The sequence below is a fragment of the Rhipicephalus microplus genome, chromosome 10 (assembly GCF_043290135.1).
Source record: "Rhipicephalus microplus isolate Deutch F79 chromosome 10, USDA_Rmic, whole genome shotgun sequence".
NCBI classification, from domain to species: domain Eukaryota; kingdom Metazoa; phylum Arthropoda; class Arachnida; order Ixodida; family Ixodidae; genus Rhipicephalus; species Rhipicephalus microplus.
The window spans coordinates 58,642,345-58,661,614 of record NC_134709.1 but is presented as its reverse complement, the minus strand read 5'-3'; the positions used below and the strand labels follow the sequence as shown (position 1 = coordinate 58,661,614).

Below are 19,270 nucleotides of genomic sequence, written 5' to 3'. Positions count from 1 at the left end.
ATCGACGCGCCAACGACGGCTACGCACTACGCCGGGACACTCATTCTCAAGGACTCCCCTTGTCTCAGTCCCATTTTGACAATATGCTAAATTGCTTTCATCCGACTCTCTACCCCTCCTACTGCCCGTTCTGTGAATCCGTACCGACAGTGTACCACTCCACGTGGGAATGATCTGCCCCACAAGGCGTTCCTCCCAGTCCCAATCCCACCCCTTCCTCTTGGGAGTCTGCACTGCTCAGTTTACGCCGTCAGGAACAGCAGCAGCTGGTCCAGCGGGCTCGCAGGGTCGCGCAAGGCAGTGGAGCCCTGGACTGAGGGCCCCACCCAAGGAAGGCTCAGTGTGCATTTGTTATTAATAAAAGTTTCTTCTCTCTCTCTCTCTTGCTCGTTTTCCCTTCAAAAGCATGCCACTATTTCAGCAGGTGCATTTTCTAAGTTCACTGCGGCAAACAGGCTGAGTGAATTGATGATGATTGATTTGTAGAATTTAACGTTCCAAAACCAACACATTATTATGAGAGACGCCGTAGTGGAGGGTTCCGGAAATTTCGACCACCTGAGGTTCTTTAACATGCACCCAAATGTGAGCACACGGGCCTACAACGTTTCCGCCTCCATCAGAAATGCAGCCGCCGCAGCCGGGATTCGATCCCGTGACCTGCGGGTCAGCAGCCGAGTACCTTGGCCAGCAGACCACCATGGCGGGACAACAGGGTGATTGAAGGTTTCCTGTTGCATCACTGGTTGGAACGACAGCCCGCCGTGCCTAGCGAAACTGCTCCTGCAGTGAAGAAATGAACTTTCATCGCTGACCGATTACTGTTCCTATTCTCATCAACGTTTACCTCATCATCCAGGCCACTGGCTCGCATCCCACCTCGTTGTCAGTTTTGGACTTGACCGTATTCAACAGCAACGCAGTCTAGATAAACACGCAGGCACACACACACACACGCACGTGCCCCTCAAAAACTGAACTTAGGGAAATGCACCGCTGATGCATATCGACTTGCTCCTTCCTGAGAACCTAATCGGTTTATTGCTTGCACTTCTATGTCACCCTCATTAAGTTTCACCTCTTTATTTTTATGAACGAAGCGGCTTTTTTTTTAATAACCTTGTGAGATTTCCCCACTTCGCTTTTGTTAGATTGGCTTTAGCCCGTTATACCTCCTGGTGATGGCCACCCCTATTTCCTTTTAGTTATTTTTATATACAGGGGCCCACACACACACACACACACACACACACACACACACACACACGCACACACACACACGCACACACACACACGCACACGCACACACACACACACACACACACACACACACACACACACACACACACACACACTGCATCCTCGTTCAGATACGGGTGTCCCCGACGACGCCGTGATTCCATCAGCTCGTACGTCAAGGAGGGAGCGTGCCGACAAGTTGCGAGCAGGCCTCCAGATGACGACGGGCGGAACAAGAAGAAACATCTCGCTTACAACATCGCGCACGTCGCCACTGTCATCATCACTGTAATCAGCCGACTGAGCTGCGCCCATCTATCGCATCATGGCTGAGCCTATCAAACAACGCGCCGAGCCGCCGCGTGGCCTTATCGCTGACACGGCGCGGTAGATGCCGTTTAAAGGGACGCTCTCGTGGTCGCCGCTGTACGCCGACGACTCCCGGGAAAAACTGCGGCAGATGACGCTTTGAGACACGCGACACGTGCCTTCGTATAGGCGGAAGCGGTCCAACCGGCTCGTCTCAGGGGCTCGCAGCGCGTGCGAGTCGCGTGCGCGGCCGTGACAGTGAACCCGGCAGCCGTTATTCGCAACGCAGTGACGGGATCGCGTTCAGAAGTACTGCGAACCACTGGCGGTTTCTGCTTTGAAGGTCGTCCCCGCGAGCTGTCGAGCCGGCGGAGGCTCCCCGAATAGTTTCTGGGCGTTCGTTCGTTCGTTCGTTCATTCGGTCGTATATATTCATTCATTCATTTTTTGTATATGCCAATGAATAGCTTAGTAAAGCGTCGGTATGGGTTTGTTGGTAGTTCCATCCTTTGAGTGGACCCGATACTATCCTACGCCTAGGAAATTTTAAGGCAAAACTGCGTCGTTTTTTTCTCTTCTATCTGTTTCCTTCTCTATCTTTCCCTTTCTACTGTATTGATTTATTTATATATTTATTTATTTATGATACCTTACAGGGCCTGATAGGGCATTGAGTAAGGGGAGCAAGTATGAAACAAACAAAAATCAGAGAAAAATACCTCAATAAATACATCAATAAATATATATTTGTTCTCTCGACCATCACACTTACTGCATCCCGCGTTGGTCAAGCCTCACGTGACCCCGGAAGTCAAGCAGATGACGAAGAGAGGAAAAGGAGAGTGCGTAACAAGCCCATAACGGTCATCATTTTTCTTAAGTCGTCGTGTAGCAATCTTTCGCTGTTAAACTTGCGTAGGCTGCGCCGAGGTATCGGCTTACAATCCGTTCAACAGTCGAATTGTTAGTTCCGTACTTCGTGCTCATAGATGGCGATCCATTGTGAAAACAAGGAAGTACAATCACAGTGGAAGTAAACGGATGGGTCAGATAGGCGGTAATCTTTAATACGTAAATAGCCTGGAGCACCTCATTGTTTAGCTCGCACGGCTTCACGTTTATGGTCCCCGAACGTGTCTTCGGGTCAACGAGTTCGAACACGATCATCGTACGCACAGCTGCAATAGACATTTCATTGGCACGCACTGCTCGTCGTAAGTCGCCTACGTCCTCGACTCCTGGCGCCTCCAGGCGTTCTTCGAAGACTTCGTCGTCGCGAAGTCGCCGGCCTGTCGTCGGCTTCTGTCGTCTGCGTACGGCTTGGCACCAGCGTAGAGGCGTGAACGCATGGGCCATTTCTGCAATCCAAAACAAGGAAAGAAGCTAATATAAATACAAGGATTATGAACAGTCAAATAATAATGCAAAAAATAACTTGTTCAGCAATAAGTTTAGTTCTAAATCTCGCACTAAATACAGCTTCAATACTGTGAAAACTGGCTAATTGCTTGGCCTGGGCACCCAGCGATTTCCGTTCATTTAGTTATAACAGCCGCGTTTAACGAACCGTTGATGACGTAAGTGTTCGATGTAAGCATGAATGGTTTCGCCGGCATGAGTAAAATGCTGTTACAGAGATCGGCAGAGTCGGTGTGTGACTTGTGCGTTACTTTTTCATGCAATTCATCGACTTCCTGCTTCGTACGCTACTTCAGATACGTGTCGTTTGCGGCGTGTTCCATCGGGTTGTTTGCCCCTTCAAATGTATCGACGATGCACCGGAGAAGCATAGGTGTGAGGAGGCATTGTGAGCCTGGCGAGTTGGTGGCGCCCTCTATCGAGCGGCGCCGGTGTCAGATGCTTGTTTCCGAGTCGTTTTCAGAGTTTTCAAGCAAAATATTACAATTACTTGACGTTTATAGCATTTATATTATTTTATAGCTTGTTTATTGAATTTACCCCATCTTTGTGCTCCGCTAGCCTTGTCTTAGGCCTTTGTAAAGCTCTTCATTGTGAGCGTGATCACGCTGCATGATACGTACATTCGACAAGCTGGGCTTCTGATGTGGTCCGCACTGAAGACTCACCAGGTCTCCAACGCATTCGATAAAACTACGTCAAGCCGACAGCCACCACAGCCACAATCATCATCATCATCATCATCATCATCGTTATCATCATCATCGTCGTCGTCGTCGTCATTTTCATCATCGTTCTCCTCATTAGAACGTGAAAAGTAAAGAGGGTTTTTGTACCACATGGCACACTTTCAATATCAGAGTCTTTGTTGATGCTGCACCTGATGAACGTGTGATGATTAATTATAACCAAGCCATTCGTAATTAGTTGGCGGCTTTCAAGCACTCTTCTAGCACTTCACGTTCTGTGACATCTTGTGCGGCCCTATACGCTTGCTGCATATGTCAACGTGACTCCTTGGCCTACGTGAAGAATGTATAGGGCTGTGTGGGGCAAGATGACGACTTTTGTACTAGCTGATACGATTTTGAAGGCTCAGCAGTGCTTTGCATAAATAGTTGCATTGTTACTGTACGAATATAATAAATGTGTACATAAATGTGTTTATATACGCCGTGGTAATCGTTCTTCACAAATCAGGAGAGAGGAGAGGGTTGTTGTGAATGAATGAATGAATGAATGAATGAATGAATGAATGAATGAATGAATGAATGAATGAATGAATGAATGAATGAATGAATGCGGCTTGCCAATACTTTGGTGTTCAACGGACACAGGGCTGAGATGTACTTTCAAAACGCCCTCTCAACAGCTGCAAGTGCCACTTTCGCACCACTGCGTCCAGCGCGCGTTAAACATATATCATCCTCGTGCTGTAGGTTCGCTGTTGTCGATGGTCATGGCCGAGCAATAGTATAAAAGCTTGTCGAGCACATCAGTGGACCTCACACTCTGCCTCTGTGGGTTGCGCTTCGCATAACGAATGAACGTAGAACATCGTATATATAACTCTGTTGTTCAGAACTTTCTTGCTTTTCGCTCTAAAGTAAAAACCTAAGTGGCGGTAAACTTTTGTATATATTATTAACTACCAAGACCCTAAAGTGTCCAACATCATATATTAGGCTACCAACCACACGTAAATAATTATTTGCTCTCTTCTATCGCGTGTATGAGCTTTAATCGATGACCGCATAATATTTGTGTAGCTATTTCAGGGACGCTATGTGGTGAGAGTGTGTTTGCGTAGCACCGTGTAATAGCTGAATAGCGTGCGCCTTGGGTTTGCTCGATAGTCCCTCCGCTCCGCATGTTTCTCGTTAGACATTACTGTTCCCGCCCCGGTACAGAATCGAACGAAACAAAAGGAAGCGTTGACTCCGAGCGTCACTTTTCCTTCCAGCACAATGCATCACCTCCGCCGCATTGCACACGATTATTACAGTGAAGCATGGCGTATTCGTGCAAGTAAAAGAAAAAGAAGCTCGTCCGTGCAAGACGGTCGCCCTTGACTTTTATAGGCTCCCCGACTCCTCCTGCGTCGTTCGTCGATCGACCTGCAACCCACCCGCGATGTTGGCCTCGGACGCGACTGAAACATCGTTTTCCCTGGACGACATGCTGCGCACGCCCTCATAAGTCGCGTCAACGGACGCTCATGCCTCCTTCAGCGATCGATGAGCTTCTCGGCCCATGTGTCCGGCAAGCATATCCCCCAGTTTATCCACAAAATTTTACGCGTGAAACTTAGTCACGACTTAAAACAGTATTTAACGGTGCAAAAAAAAAAAATGACAGAGCACCCAGCGTGGCACAAAGACGCAGCATTGAACTCACGACAATTTCGTTGCTTCGAACGCAGCGCATATTTATGACACGCGTTGGAGGAACGAAAAGGTGATCAGATGAAGTATGTGGAGGATAATACTTGACTGTTCTTTTCAGCAACTTCTCGTCACGAGGCATTATAATGGCTTTGTATGATGTAATCACATTTCTATTGTTTCGATGCGTGCCACAAAAGGTGCGGCATTCGAAGTGATCAAACGATTGCGTGTTCAGAGCCGTTTCTGCTTATATCCACGTGTGTACCGTCTTTTTGCACTGTTAAATCTTATTGATTATAAACGAGCTCGTGCAAGCGTTTGTTTTAGGAGTAACACTTAGTAAAGCCACCTTACATGGTATATCGCATGGGCAACTTGGTTACGAGCGGCGCTGGCTAACACTCCTAGTGAAAGCGAGCAAAAAAACTTTTTCAGGAGGGGGAGTGAAGAGGGGAGAATCATACTATATGTATTATACGCGTTTGGCATGAATAACAATTCAGCATAACATTTTCCCTGTTAGACATACGTTTAGGAGTATGTCGAAACAAACTTGAGTTACAAGGACATAAATCAAAACACGAAAGATGCGGCGAACTAATGAGAGCGCGTTTAGAAAAAAAGTGGTTAGCAGTGTGTATTGAAAAAGTCTTTAACAATTTAGAGTAGTTGGTAATCTATAGTATGGGAGATCAGAAAGTCATCGCAGTTACGAATTTGAATACTGAACCGTGCATTTGAAAAAAAGTGGTTAACGCTTTAGAGTACTAAGTACTCTGCTATGGAAGAGCATAAAACCATCCCGGGGGTCTCACAATTTATGAGCAACCAATGTCTTGAAGCTGTGTTTAGAACAGATGTTGGACGATTTAGAGCACGATGCAGTCTGTGTTTAGAAAAAAAATGGCAGCATATCCATAGAGTTAATGATGGAGAGTGGGGCGAAGTATTCGTCCGTTTATTCGTTCTTGCTTCCGTCCGTCCATGCGTCCGTCAGTGTGACCGTCCATGCGTTCATCCGTGCCCGTCCGTGCGTGCGTCTGTTCGTGCGTCCGTTTCTGCATTCGTCCATGCATCCGCCCCTGCGTCCGTTCATGCGTCCATCCATGCATCTGTCTGTGTGTCCGTTCGTCCATCTATTCAACACTTCAAGTACCACCATCTCGCATCTTTTCATCATGCATTTCCCATATAGAAGCACCGCCATTCAGCGGACATTCCAAGGACTAAACGAGAGTTGGCACACGCACACTTTCCTACGGCTCGCGCTTCGGGTCTACTTCCCACCTTTAACCACCTCGAGTTCATGATATATAGTAGTTCATTGTATTCATAGCACTGCGGCTCAACACTCGCTAAACCTTTGTAAAACTAAGAAGGTTACACCCAGTGAGTATAACGTAGCAACCCTTTCTTGTCAGATAATGCTCAATGTACATGCCAGTGGCTACTAATTGGGATCGCAGCATGCGCGTTAACTAAAAGCCGAATGCTCCTGTCTCTCATTCCCCATTAGCAGCCATTGGCATGTACATTGAGCAATTGGACTTGCTACTGAACCTCCTGACACGGTGATATTGAGCACATATGCGGACGACATCTGCATCTGGGCTTCTGGAGCTACGCGTCCCCGAATTTGTGCTCGACTGCAACGTGCAGTGAACATCACAGCAAGGTACCTACGTCGTCAGTGTCTCGCACTGTCAACTGAAAAATGCGCAGTGCTTGCATTTACACGAAAACAAATGACAAGATACGCACTAACTGTGAATGGAACAGAAATTCGTGCCGTTGTGCAACACAAATTCCTGGGTGTTATCCTCGACCGGAATCTATCGTGGTCAAAACACGTCACAGCCTTGAAGTCAAAGCTCAAGAGTTTTATCCACGTTCTTCGGGTCATGGCCGGAGCAAGATGGGGCCCTTCGGAGGCAGCTCTCCTGACTGTACCAATCTTTATTCGTAGGGTATTTACGATACAGCATGCCCGTGCTTTCAAGCATGAAGCCCAGTTGTGCGAGCACGCTAGAAAGCATCCAAGCTCAAGGGTTGCGCACATGTTTGGGCTTACCTCAATGCACATCAACCAAGGGAACTCTCGCCGAAGCTCGGGCTCATCCAGTCAAAGTATATGTGCTCTGCGAGCATCTTCGAGTCCACCTTCACCTCTGACTCGACACAGGCAACATCCCCTATCAGTGCTCCCTGCCAGCCACTGAGACTGCAGTTATTCAAGAGCTATATCGCGGCTCGAGAACATCATACCGGCAAGATTCTCTCCCCCACGTGTTCCTGAGACACCTCCGTGGCTCCTGCCTAGACCACTTGTCATACTTCAGATTTCCGGGATTATGAAGAAGTCCCTTGTATCATCGATCGGCCTAAAGCAACTTACACTGCATGCTGCACATTTATACTATGTACGACGGAGTGGCACACGTATATACTGGTGGATATACCACGTCACGTACCTCCGCCACAGCCTTTGTCATCCCGCAGATGAAGATAGCTCGACGTTTCAAGATAGATTACAAGACCACATCAACAGCCGTGGAACTTGTTGCTATTCGGGAGGCAATACGTTTCATGTCGACAGTACCCGCTCGTAAATGGACGATACTGTGCGAGGCCACAGCTGCTCTTCAAACCATCGATGGCTTCTTGAGGCAAGGTCCATATAATACTTTATCGATTGAAATAGCAGAGCTTCTTGGCATTGCTACAAAAAATGGACATGATGTAACATTTCAATGGATACCTGCTCATTGTGGCATAATGGAAAATGAAGCGGCGGACGCTGAAGCTAAGAGAGCTTTAAATAGTGCCCAGGAAGTGTGCATCGCATTTTCTCGACAAGACAATAACATCCTACTTCGATGCGTAATGCGCAACTCCATCTTAGAGCACTGGCAGAAACCAGAACACCAGCACAAGCGGCTGCACAAATTGGACCCGGAAATGAAGTTTCGTATGCGTCACAAGTTAAAGCGAAGCATATCATGCATTATCCACCGCATTCGCCTCGGTGTGGCTTACACGAGAAGTTAAACCCACTTGATTGGCTGTAATGACACAGGTCCCAATTGTGGTCACTGTCGGTTGCCAGAAACGCTCGAACATATATTTTGCGACTGTCCAGCATATGCAAGCGAACGTCAGCAACTGATGTCTTCGATTGGCCGATATATTATTCGACCATTAACCGATGAGGTTGTGTTAGGTCCTTGGCCTGACGCCAGCAGCACACATGTGGTTATACAAGCTGTCATCGCTTTCTTAGAAGCCACTGGATTGGATGCACGTCTGTAGAGTTACCCAGTCTAATAAAAACGTATCATCTCTCTACTTTACCATTGTCGTTCGTCACTCTTTCACTACCCAGTCACCCTTCCCCTGTGTAGAGTAGCAGGCTAGAGCAAACTATAGCTCAGGCCGACCTCTCTACTTTTCTGTAAATAAATTCTCTCTCTCTATCAACATTGAGCACTATCTTTTATTGTTCAACAACGCACAGAAAAAATCTCTCACCGGCATCACCTTGGAGGTCAAAATGTTATACTTGTTACACACTACAACGGTTACGAAGCACGAACGGGTGTTTCTATAAGAAGCTGCGCCCCTAAAAGTGTATAACGTTTTTTAAGTACTTCGCACTCAACTATAGGGTAACAGTGAGCTGTCCCTAAAACAATGAGATCGTACTTGGCAAATTTACCTCAAGGAGGTGTTGCACAGACAGGGAGTGCGCTTGGAATAGACCTACTTTATAAATACAACGCAAAAGAGCGCACTGTTCATTCACAAATGCCATCGAAAATAACCGCCTTCCTACAGCGCTCGGGACTTTCGCAAATCATTTCTCAATATATGTTGTCATTTCTCACGTATTCGCTAGCAATTGAGCCACTACTGCGGAAATTCGTTATCTACGCTCGACTTTTAGATCAAGCCTACCGTTATTTACTTGAAACAGGAAAACAAAGCTACAGTAAGAAAGAAGGACGTGGAAATTCAATTGTACGTTTCTTTTTTTTACGGAATATCAAAGAGAACTAACTGTCAATGATGCCAAAGAAAGCGTAAGGAATTTTATCTAAAGTAAGCGTAATCTAAATGTGAAGAATGAAAAGTGGCCGAAGAGAGAACTCACCGCCGGCAGGAACCGAACCTGCGACCTTGGAATAACGCGTTCGATGCTCTGTCAACTGAGCTTCAGCGACCGTTATTCCTCCTTCATTCCCACTAGTAATCAGTTTTTCCAAAGTCAAAACAAGCAAAAAGAAAAACAACAAACCGTTTTTTTTGTAGGTGTGGTGGTCGCATGTTACCATTTTCCCACAGAGAGAATGCCCTCCCGAGCGACTATGTACTTCGGTCAACCAAGCATCAGGATGTATAGTGCATTGCTACTTATTTAGGTGAAAGCCTTTAATGTCTCATACTCGCACTCGTTCGTCCGCTTTGTTCGTGCAGGGCTGCCCGCGTATAGGGCTACTAACCATCCAGTATTTTGCGGGACTGTCTCCATTTTTCATACAGTCCCGCGCCATCCCGTTCGAAAAAGCTATATTTCCGGATTTTCCCAGTTCTTTTTCATGAAAAAGTTTTAGGGGCGAAGCTGTCCGTTGGCGTGCGCCGTAGCCATGATGACGATGACTATGACGATGATGATTCCGGACAACGACTGGCTGTTCAGTATATTACATCTCGATATGCCCTACGATGCATATCGTATGAGTGGAAAAAACCAACAACCTCTAGAGGAACGTGCACAGACCACGCCTTTGCCTGTATACATAAGGCTATATCTGACACCACAATACAGGAATAATGAAGGCAGAACCCAATTCACAACTCAACACAGCATACCAATTAGGACCAATAAACATTGTAATGACTGGCACTCATTGACATGAGTGAGTGGTCAATTTTGCATGCGATTTGCGGTAACACTGAATGATACCACTGCTTCGCCGACTCATATTCATCAACTTCGTGGATATGACGTGTTTGTTATGTGATATCGCGCTCATCAAACAACACGCGTCCAGATAAGGAACATTAAATTCGCCCGAACCACAGGCACGAAGCAGTCAGGTTGCAGTGGCTAGCGGGGACTGCGAGGGAGCCTCAGTCGCTGTGTAGCTGAACCTCTGCGTGAAGAGCTTAAACCTTTACGATTGCATTCTCATAGCCAGCAGAAGTACCACTACAAGGGGCCGCAACAATGAAGAAACAATGGACACGGCCGCTGGATGCAGCGGCATTGTCTAGGAGACGCCGCAATCAATAAAACTCACTTCGCTGGCTCCCAATGTTAGTGTAAGTCATTAAGTCGATAGAAAACTGACCGTTATCGGACACTCACTGGGCCACTCAATTTTTCACCAGCGCATTCGTAGCTCGCAATCATACGAAACCAATCAGCAGCCGCAGGAATAAGGTGCGTTAAAGAACCCCAGTTGGTCGAAATTTCCGGAGCCCTCCTTTACGGCGTCTCTCATAATCATATGGTGTTTTTATCAATCAATCTGGAATAAGGTGCATGTATACTTGACGGAGCCATGGCAGTTCGAGTGGACCTGAAAGGCACCGGTCGATCGCGAGAGGTTGGCGACGCTGACCCACCGTGCACAATGCGGAACATCGGTGCGCCGCCAGTAGCTTCTTAGGTCGTCAGACGCAAGTGGTTGCTCGACCTTCTCAGCAGATCTCGCACAGTATCGTCACGTCTCGCAAAATCTCGAGGATGCTGACCAACAGTTTTCTCGTATGACGAGGCGCTTGCTTTAAAGGGCACCTGCAGCACTTTTTTTTTCAGATATTCATCCAATGGCTTCATTAATCGAGTTTACTGCTTCCCGAAGGGACTGCCGCAAAAATGTTTTTGAATCCGCCAAGTGCAAGGGGAGTTGCAAGGGTTTCCAGCACGCTTTACAAGACACTGAAGTGAGCCAGTAAATAAGTTTAAATTTACAAATCGTATTCTTAACTATACTGCCATTCATTTCACAACTATAGGTTAGCGAATAGAAGCGAAAATCAATGCCAAAAGTATTACTTTGAATTTCCAGCTGAAGTCTCCGATGGTGACGGCATGGATTTCAAAATGGTTTGTCTTATTTTGGCCCCATTGGCTCAGTGAGATTTACTGAACTTGGTGTCCTAACTAAAGACTTCTTCAGAAGACAATGCACTCCATTTTTATCGATTAACAACTCGTAGGAACTTGTAGACATCCCGGCGATTGGTGTGAGAGCCTCAAATTGCATCGGCACCCGCATGCTATATATTTACCCGTTTTTAAGCTTACCCAGCGTCTTCTCGCGGAAAGAATTTTTACAGCGAAAGGAGTTATGAGATACTAACTCGGGTCAAGCATGGCGCCATAGTTGTCCGCCGCCGCCGCCGGTGTCCGTAACCACTATCACACGAAATTTGAAAAAAGAAAGAGAAACTTGGTGAAGAAACTTGATGTGATCCATCACACAGCGATGGATCAATTTTAGGGGCGAAGCTCCTTAAATGGGCACCCGTTCGTCCCGCATAGTAGGGCGTAGCATGTCTTACGTTTTTACCTGCAAGGTGTAGCCGGTGAGAGATTTCTCCTGTGCGTTGTATAAAAAATTCGCAGCATGCGAGTAAAGTAAGAGCCGAATTCTCCTGTTTCTCATTCCCCGTTAGCAGCCACTGTTGGCATGTACATTGAGCACAATCTGACGAGAAACGGTTGCTACGTTATAGTCGCTTGGCATAACCTCCTTGGTTTTAGAAAGGCTTAGCGAGCGTTTGGCCGCAGTGCCATGAATACAGTAAACTAGTATATACCATGAATTCAAGGTGGTTAAAGGTGGAAAGTAGACACGAAGCGCAAGCCGTAAGAAAGTGTGCGTGTGCCACCTCTCGTTTAGTCCTTGGAATGTCCGCTGGATGGCGGTGCTTCTATACTGGGAATATATGATGAAAAGATGCCAGATGGTGATACTTGGAGTGTTGACTAGATGGACCACGGAGGAAGGAAAAAGGTAAGGAGAGGGCATGCCCAGCCGGCGCAGGGCGTAAAAAATGTGGCGGAAATGACATCATGGCGGCCATATTCACTAGGCACAATGGCGGCGTTGCTATGGTTACGTGTTGCGCAGTGGAGCTGGTCTAGCAGTGATGGCCGCGGCTGGCGGCGGAATGTGTGCCTCCCCAGGTCTCGTGCTGAGCCGTGGTGGACAATATCTGTGCTCTGCACCGCGTTATTGGTTACGCGGCGTTCTCCTGGCTGTTACATTACTCTTAGCAACGTTTACAAATCCCTTTGTCCATCACGGGGTTTCAACAGTGCGTAGAACAAGTGCATATCCATGTGTCGTGCGGTGGATGACGCGGATGAAGCAGTTAGTGTTCAGCGAAATTGCGTTGGGCACCATGACGAAGCTGACTGACGACGAACGCCTTGCAGGTCAGTGACGGTTGAGCAGTGCTCCTGCTTGTGACAACGGACGACGCTGTTGAGCCCAGCAAGACGCCGTGAGGACCATGTGCACATACGTAGTTTCGTGTTGTGTGTGTAGAGTAACCACTTGCATGTGCGTGTTAAAACACCTTTTCTGTTCCGCTTGGTACACTCTCCACCAGCATTGCATGTAATCTCAACGTAACAACAACCACGTTCAACTGTCACTAGCACCGTGCTCAAAATCACCACGGTCGCAGAATGCTGACGCCGGTGAGTTTCACGCAGAACACGGGACACAGTGGCAGGACGCTGCGTCGGCCGCGTGGTGGAATGCAACCGTAGAAGGCGCACGACCGATCGTGTTGTCTGTACAGCTGCTGAATTAATGACGTGAAAGCACTCGCCGTTGTCAGTGCATCTAGCGCGCGTTCTCTCGTAGTTGCTTCGTTGTCGGCGAGCTGTTACTCCCTGTTATTACTCGGACGAAGCGATTTTGCTGAAGGTGTCCTGCTGGCTCAGAATGATGAGCCCAGTTCCACCAGTTTCGGATCGTCACGACACACGCGCTGCGCAGCCCACGTGCTTTCCGAGCCGGAGAGGGAGTCGCGCCTTCTGCTTCGCATTCATATGTAAACAAGAGAGGAGAATTTGCCTAGTCAATATGGCCGACTTCCGGCTTCATCGCGGCTTCACAACGAGTGACGTCAGGGCCTCTCCTTACCTTTCCTTCCTCCGTGAGATGGACGAACGGACACACAGAGCTTCATCGATTTACCAAGTGCCGGATCACTCGCGGACGACCCGCGGACGCCTCGGCTCACAGGTGGTTACGTCACATGCACGTGATCTAAAAGTCCCGAGCCAGCCCGAGCAGCCTCGGGCCATCTGCGCACTTGATGCTGACTGCATCCGCTGTGGCGTCTGCTATGCCTGGCTATGCCGTCTGCTCCCTCCATAGCTGAAACACAGGCCATAACGCTGACTCATTTGCAACCTAAACAGCAGTTAGGTAGTGAATTATACCTATTTCTGTTGTGATGCAAGTTACTGTAAGTGAACTACTCGAGCGCGCGCGCATCGTAGACCGACGCGGTCGTTCCAGCACTGTTTCTCCCAGCGAGTATAATGCGTGTTTGCCCGACCTTCGGGAATACGCACATGCTCGACGTGGCTCAGAACACGGATGTCAAAAACTGGGTGCGCTAACAATGCGAAATCCAGAAACATGCGAGAAGCGGACAAAAAAGCAAAGAGAGAGCAAGAGCGCATCAAAAATTTCCCGTGTCTAACTTAAGATGGCCGCACAGCATGCGCACCGCGCACTCGTCTGCCAGCGGGCCGAAAGAAATTGTTCGGGTGGACCCGGGCCGCCTGCAAACCACCAGGCATGTGAAAAACGAACATGCGTCCGATTTATCCCGGACCAGTGGGCGAAGCTTCCAGTTGGTTCCCGAGAAAAACGGATGCGGCGCCGGCGTCCGGGGCCATCCGGAGCCGTCCGGGACGTGTAAATCGATGAAGCTCACAGACAGATGCATGGACGGACGCACGGATGGCTTCACGGACGAATGGACGCATGGACGGACGCAGGGGCGGATGCATGGACGAATGCAGGGATGGACGCGCGAACAGACGCACACACGGACGGGCGGATGGACGCACGGACGGTCACACAGACGGACGCATGAACGGATGGAAGCAAGAACGAATGGACGGACGGATGCTTCGCCCCAGTCTCCATCATTCACCCCATGGATATGCTGCCATTTTGTTTCTATTGAAACATGCCAATCACTGTTAATAGAGAATGAGAGGCTGAAGACTCCGATTGAACACAGAGACCTGCATTCCGCGTTTAGTAAACGCGCATGCTGCGAATTTTATTTGTTGAACATCGCACAAGAGAAATCTCCCACCGGCACTACTTTGGAGGTCAAGATTTGGGGCATATATATACGAGGTGGTGGCCGCTGAACGGTTGTGCAGCGTGGGCAGTAGTGTTTTTTTTTTATCAAGAAACTCGCTAGCACATCATTTCGTCTTCTAGAAATGTCCAAAAAGATCTGGGACAACTTCATGCTCTTTCATAATAGTGTACTGTGTGCTCGTAATCGTTAAACACTTTTTCTAAACTCAATACACGCGCTGCCTGCGTCGGTGTTGCGTCACGAGAGAGGAGGAGGAAACGCGCATGCGTAATAGCGGGGAGGGGGGCGGTCACGCCGCACACCGGATTGGGATGGAATACAAGATACTTCACATATAAACAACAGACATGAACCAATCACGTATAGTTCCCGACGGGGCCCAATGTCCCACGCGTTCACTCGGTAGGCTCCCCAGGGCGCTGTTCTTAGAGGCAGCTTTGCAGCTGCTGGTCTCGTAGTCACGTGATCATAAAGGGTGGTAGTGAGCATCGGTCTGGGCGGAGCCTGTGCGCCGCGACTTCACTACGAGCGTCTCGGTATGTCAACTGCGCTTACCTCTGTTTACAAACGTGGAATAGAAGCGTCCCAACATTGCTAAGCGGGAAAGCTCACCTTGACGGGGTGCAGATAGCTCCGACTGTTCGATGATTCAGCTTCTCTTCCCGGAGAGTCGTCAGCAGAACTCTGCAACACAATAAACGAAAAAGTTGGCGCTTACTTACTCGATTATTAAGGCCATGACTCCAATTTCCTGCAGTTCACTTTCGCTTCTGGCCTAGATAAGAGCGAATTCTCTAGGACTCCAGCTCACGTGAAGGTGCACCACTTCATATATTTCTCGCGCCGAAATAAGAACACTTTCAACTCACAAATCGTTCCGTATGTTCGCTCACGTCATGTCAATAACGCACAGTGTAACCACCTGGAGTAATCATACACACAGGGCAATTATGACGATGCTCATCAGTTAGTATCACGAAACGGTGCGCCGTAGTTCTTGAAAAGCCTGTTCACTATCCGTGCGCATATACACAAGTATTGCAGACATGCAGACAAAAATTTGCAAGACGATTAAACTTTACTTTCCAAAGCAGAACGCGTTAGCGTAATTGGGCTTAGTTCGCATTGATTGACACCTCGACCTGCTCGGTTGACATCTGAACCATTTCGCAGAGAAAGGAACATCCATGCACGTAATTTTGGCAATTTGAAACTGGCCTACAATGCTTCCTTCAAGTGTATAGTTACGAAGTGCCCACCACGGCATAATTCTTTCTATAAGCGCGTTGGTGAAATATACCCATCTACAAGTCTGTAAAACAATGCTCGCGTATGCACATTTTGTTGGCGCTGTTCCTGCTGATGATTAATAATTATGCCTGAGCACTGTGTAATGGGTTGATCTTTAGACCACTCACAGGTTTCTTTATTAACACTTCACGCCTGGTGCAACTATACGCTTATACTACTTACGTTCAGCAAACTCTTTTCAGAACATAATTTTTGTTTAGAAAATGTGGTTAACAATTTAGAGTACTTAGTACTTATGGGAGGACTGAAAAACGGTCGTATTGTTTTCTCAGACTCTCAATTTTTCTTTTTTTTTCACTTCAGAGCCAGTTCTAAGTACTGGCGTGGCTCTGTGGCAGGACACTTGCTTGTCAAGCAGAAGGCATGGGTTCAACACCAACTCCACCTGAATATTTGTATGGCGTATTTATTATTCAGCTACCTCTATCTTTAACTCGCAGCCAAGCAATGACACCGACACAGGAATTTCTGCGAAACTAGCTCATCAACTAATCCTGTAGGGCTAAAACAGCCGATAACAGGTATTTCAATGGAGAAAAAATTGACTAGTGACCCCAGGCTATAGTTAGCTAGTGAAAAAGTGAGTGATTGGCAGTCGTTAGCAGCGCACTCATGCCACACTTACGTCATCGCTGTGTTGCGGTTCGTCATCGGAAAGCAGAGCGCCCAGGTGTGCAATATAGTTGGACGCCAAGACCAATATGTCCAGCTTGGAGAGCTTCGTGTCCGGAGGCACCGACGGCAGTGAACTCTGCAGGGCCTGGAAAGCGCTTCGAAGGCTCCTCACTCGGCTGCGTTCCCTGGCGGCGTTTCGCGACGTAGCCTTCGCTTGGCTTCTTGCTTTTGTAAACGCTGGAGCGGTGACGTCATAGACGTCCAGAGGCGCGGCTTCCATCGCGGCCACGTCGCAAGGGTCTGGGCTTGGGTCTTCCTCGCCTTCGGGCAATGGCACTTGAAGCTGCGGTTCGCACCAGTCGTTCGTCAGGACAGGTGGTATCTCGAGGAGGGAAGACAAACCTGCGGCGTCACCGTCTATCCGTAAGCGTTTCGTAAGCAGAGCATCATGTTCGCAATGACATCTGTGGTCTCAAATCTGCATCTGCTTTCAGTGGCCCGTGCTAAAAAAGTTTCACCGTCGCCAAAACTGATGTGCATGCACACAGTTGCACACCACCGATGTGGTGCATTCTACCAACTTCTGACGCAATGGTCGCTGGATCAAATCCCTGTCACAGTAGTCGCATTTTCGATGCTAAATGCTCGAGCTACGCATGCTTAGATTTAGGCGTACGTTAAAAGTCGCCGGGTGGTCTGAATTTCCGGAGCCTTCCGCTACGGTGTCTCACATAATCGTACTGTGGTTTCGGGATGTTAAACCACAACGATTATTGTTGCAACATCATCAGCCTGATTTCACCCGCGGCCGGCAAAATGTCTCTCCCATGTTTCGCCAATTAACCTGGTCGTTTGCTTGCTTCGCCCATGTTATTCCCGCAAACTTTACCCACCCAACTTTGTGCCTCCACATCGGGCGCTTGCCTCCTTTTAGAATCCAGTCTGTTATACGCAATGACCAAGGGTTATCTTGCTCTCGCGGTACATGCCCAGCAAAGCCACACGCACACCCAATTGTAACCGCAACATTTATTAAAGTGCATGCAAAGTCTATTTTGCGGAAACCCCAGAATCCTAAAGCTAATTTGAAGCCATTCACAGATATGTTTTCCACAGTTGCCTCGCTATTAGGTCACATAAGGTTTCCGCTCAAGCGTTACAAATGTATTTATAATATTCCTACATCTTTTTTCATGTAATCTTTCACAAAGTGCACCGATTATGCAATACGTTTGTGCATATCAATAAGAATCTATCTGAAAACGTATGAAAGCATTTCAATTTCCCATGGGACGCTATGTGCATGTGGAACGCAGAACCACGTCATTCAAATATGTCTATGACGATCTAGGATTGTAGGTTGCACGTGCAGCTGTTCGAATTTTTTCGCGGTCTCCACTTTTGTGGACAGACAGGTGTTTCTACTCACCCAGTGATGTGTCGTCAGAAGAAGAGGTGCACAGACCTAGGTCAGACACGAAGTCCAGCTCCAGGAGGCCATCGAAATAACACGGTTCCTGCTCGATGCCATCCCAAAGCTTCCACGAGCAGTCGGACGTGTCGAAGTCCAAGCTGAGAAGGTCTTCCATCGCTACACAGTGAACGTGGCTCCGGAGATATCAACAAGAAAACCCTAGCTCGCAAGATGGTATCGTTGTCCCTTTCCGTGGTTCAACCTGGTGTTTCATCACATACGCGCCGTACTAAACACTCTACGCAGCGTGCAACTCAAGCTTTAGGTTCTCTAAACGCATGTGTAATGAAGTCACTAAAAAAAAAACTCCCCTACCTTGTGCAATAGTAATCAGGCAGATTCAATGTGCTACCTCAACAGGTTCAATCTATCTTCCGTAAACAGACTGTGTGGAGAACAACACACCACAAATATTTTTTGAATATTTCAAGCTAAGTAGAAAGGGGGCAGATGTAGCTCCTGCAAATAATAATAAAATTTTCTTTTTAAGTTATCAGAATAAGCACAGAAAAATTGTTTTTAACATTCCAATCGTCACGAGCAGTAGCAACCCCACAACCATCCATCAATTATTTGAGTCAACCGCGAACACAACGTCGCTTTTTTCTGCGAAACAAACGTGAATATTGCCTTGTCACTGACGTCACTGAATTTCGCTGTCCACACCAGCACTGCGTGGTTCACAACGAAGTATCTTCTATTTTCACTTCACGAAATTTCGTTTTTTTTTTTCGTTGTGCTTCAGGCCGTCCGAAGCTTCGCCATTTACGTGTCACCGCTGACGTCACTTGATGCTCGGCTGTCTTCTTATCTAGAACCACGGACGATGCACCGGAAGACTGTCGAACTCAGCTGTCCTAGGTTGTCACGAGCCTCAAATGAAGCAGATTTAAAAACATTGCTGCTCAATCGCAATAAGAAAACTGCGCCGTAAAGTTCGCTCACTTTGAAACGTACGCCTTCTCGGCACGAGAAAATCTTTCTGTAGGGAGAACTGGGTAATCAAGAAGTCGCCCTTTAAAAGCATCTGCAGGAGGAGGAGGAGGAAGAGGTGCGATCACTTTTCGCGCTCTCTTTGGTCAGTGGTCGTTCGTGAGAGCCAATCAATGGATGCCGCCCCCCAAAGCGGTGTTCAGTTACG

The 19,270-nt window shown here is 47.8% G+C and overlaps 1 protein-coding gene across 1 annotated transcript; it reads right to left on the bottom strand.

Moving 5' to 3' along the window:
- Positions 1-2,594: 2,594 nt before the first annotated feature.
- Positions 2,595-19,128, bottom strand: LOC119180877 (uncharacterized). Its single transcript, XM_037432014.2, has 4 exons — positions 18,085-19,128; positions 16,666-17,057; positions 15,342-15,413; positions 2,595-2,906 (listed from the first exon to the last, which is right to left on the bottom strand). The coding sequence occupies exons 1-4, from the start codon at positions 18,242-18,244 to the stop codon at positions 2,772-2,774; spliced, it is 759 nt and encodes a 252-aa protein (XP_037287911.2). The 5' UTR covers positions 18,245-19,128; the 3' UTR covers positions 2,595-2,771.
- Positions 19,129-19,270: the final 142 nt, after the last annotated feature.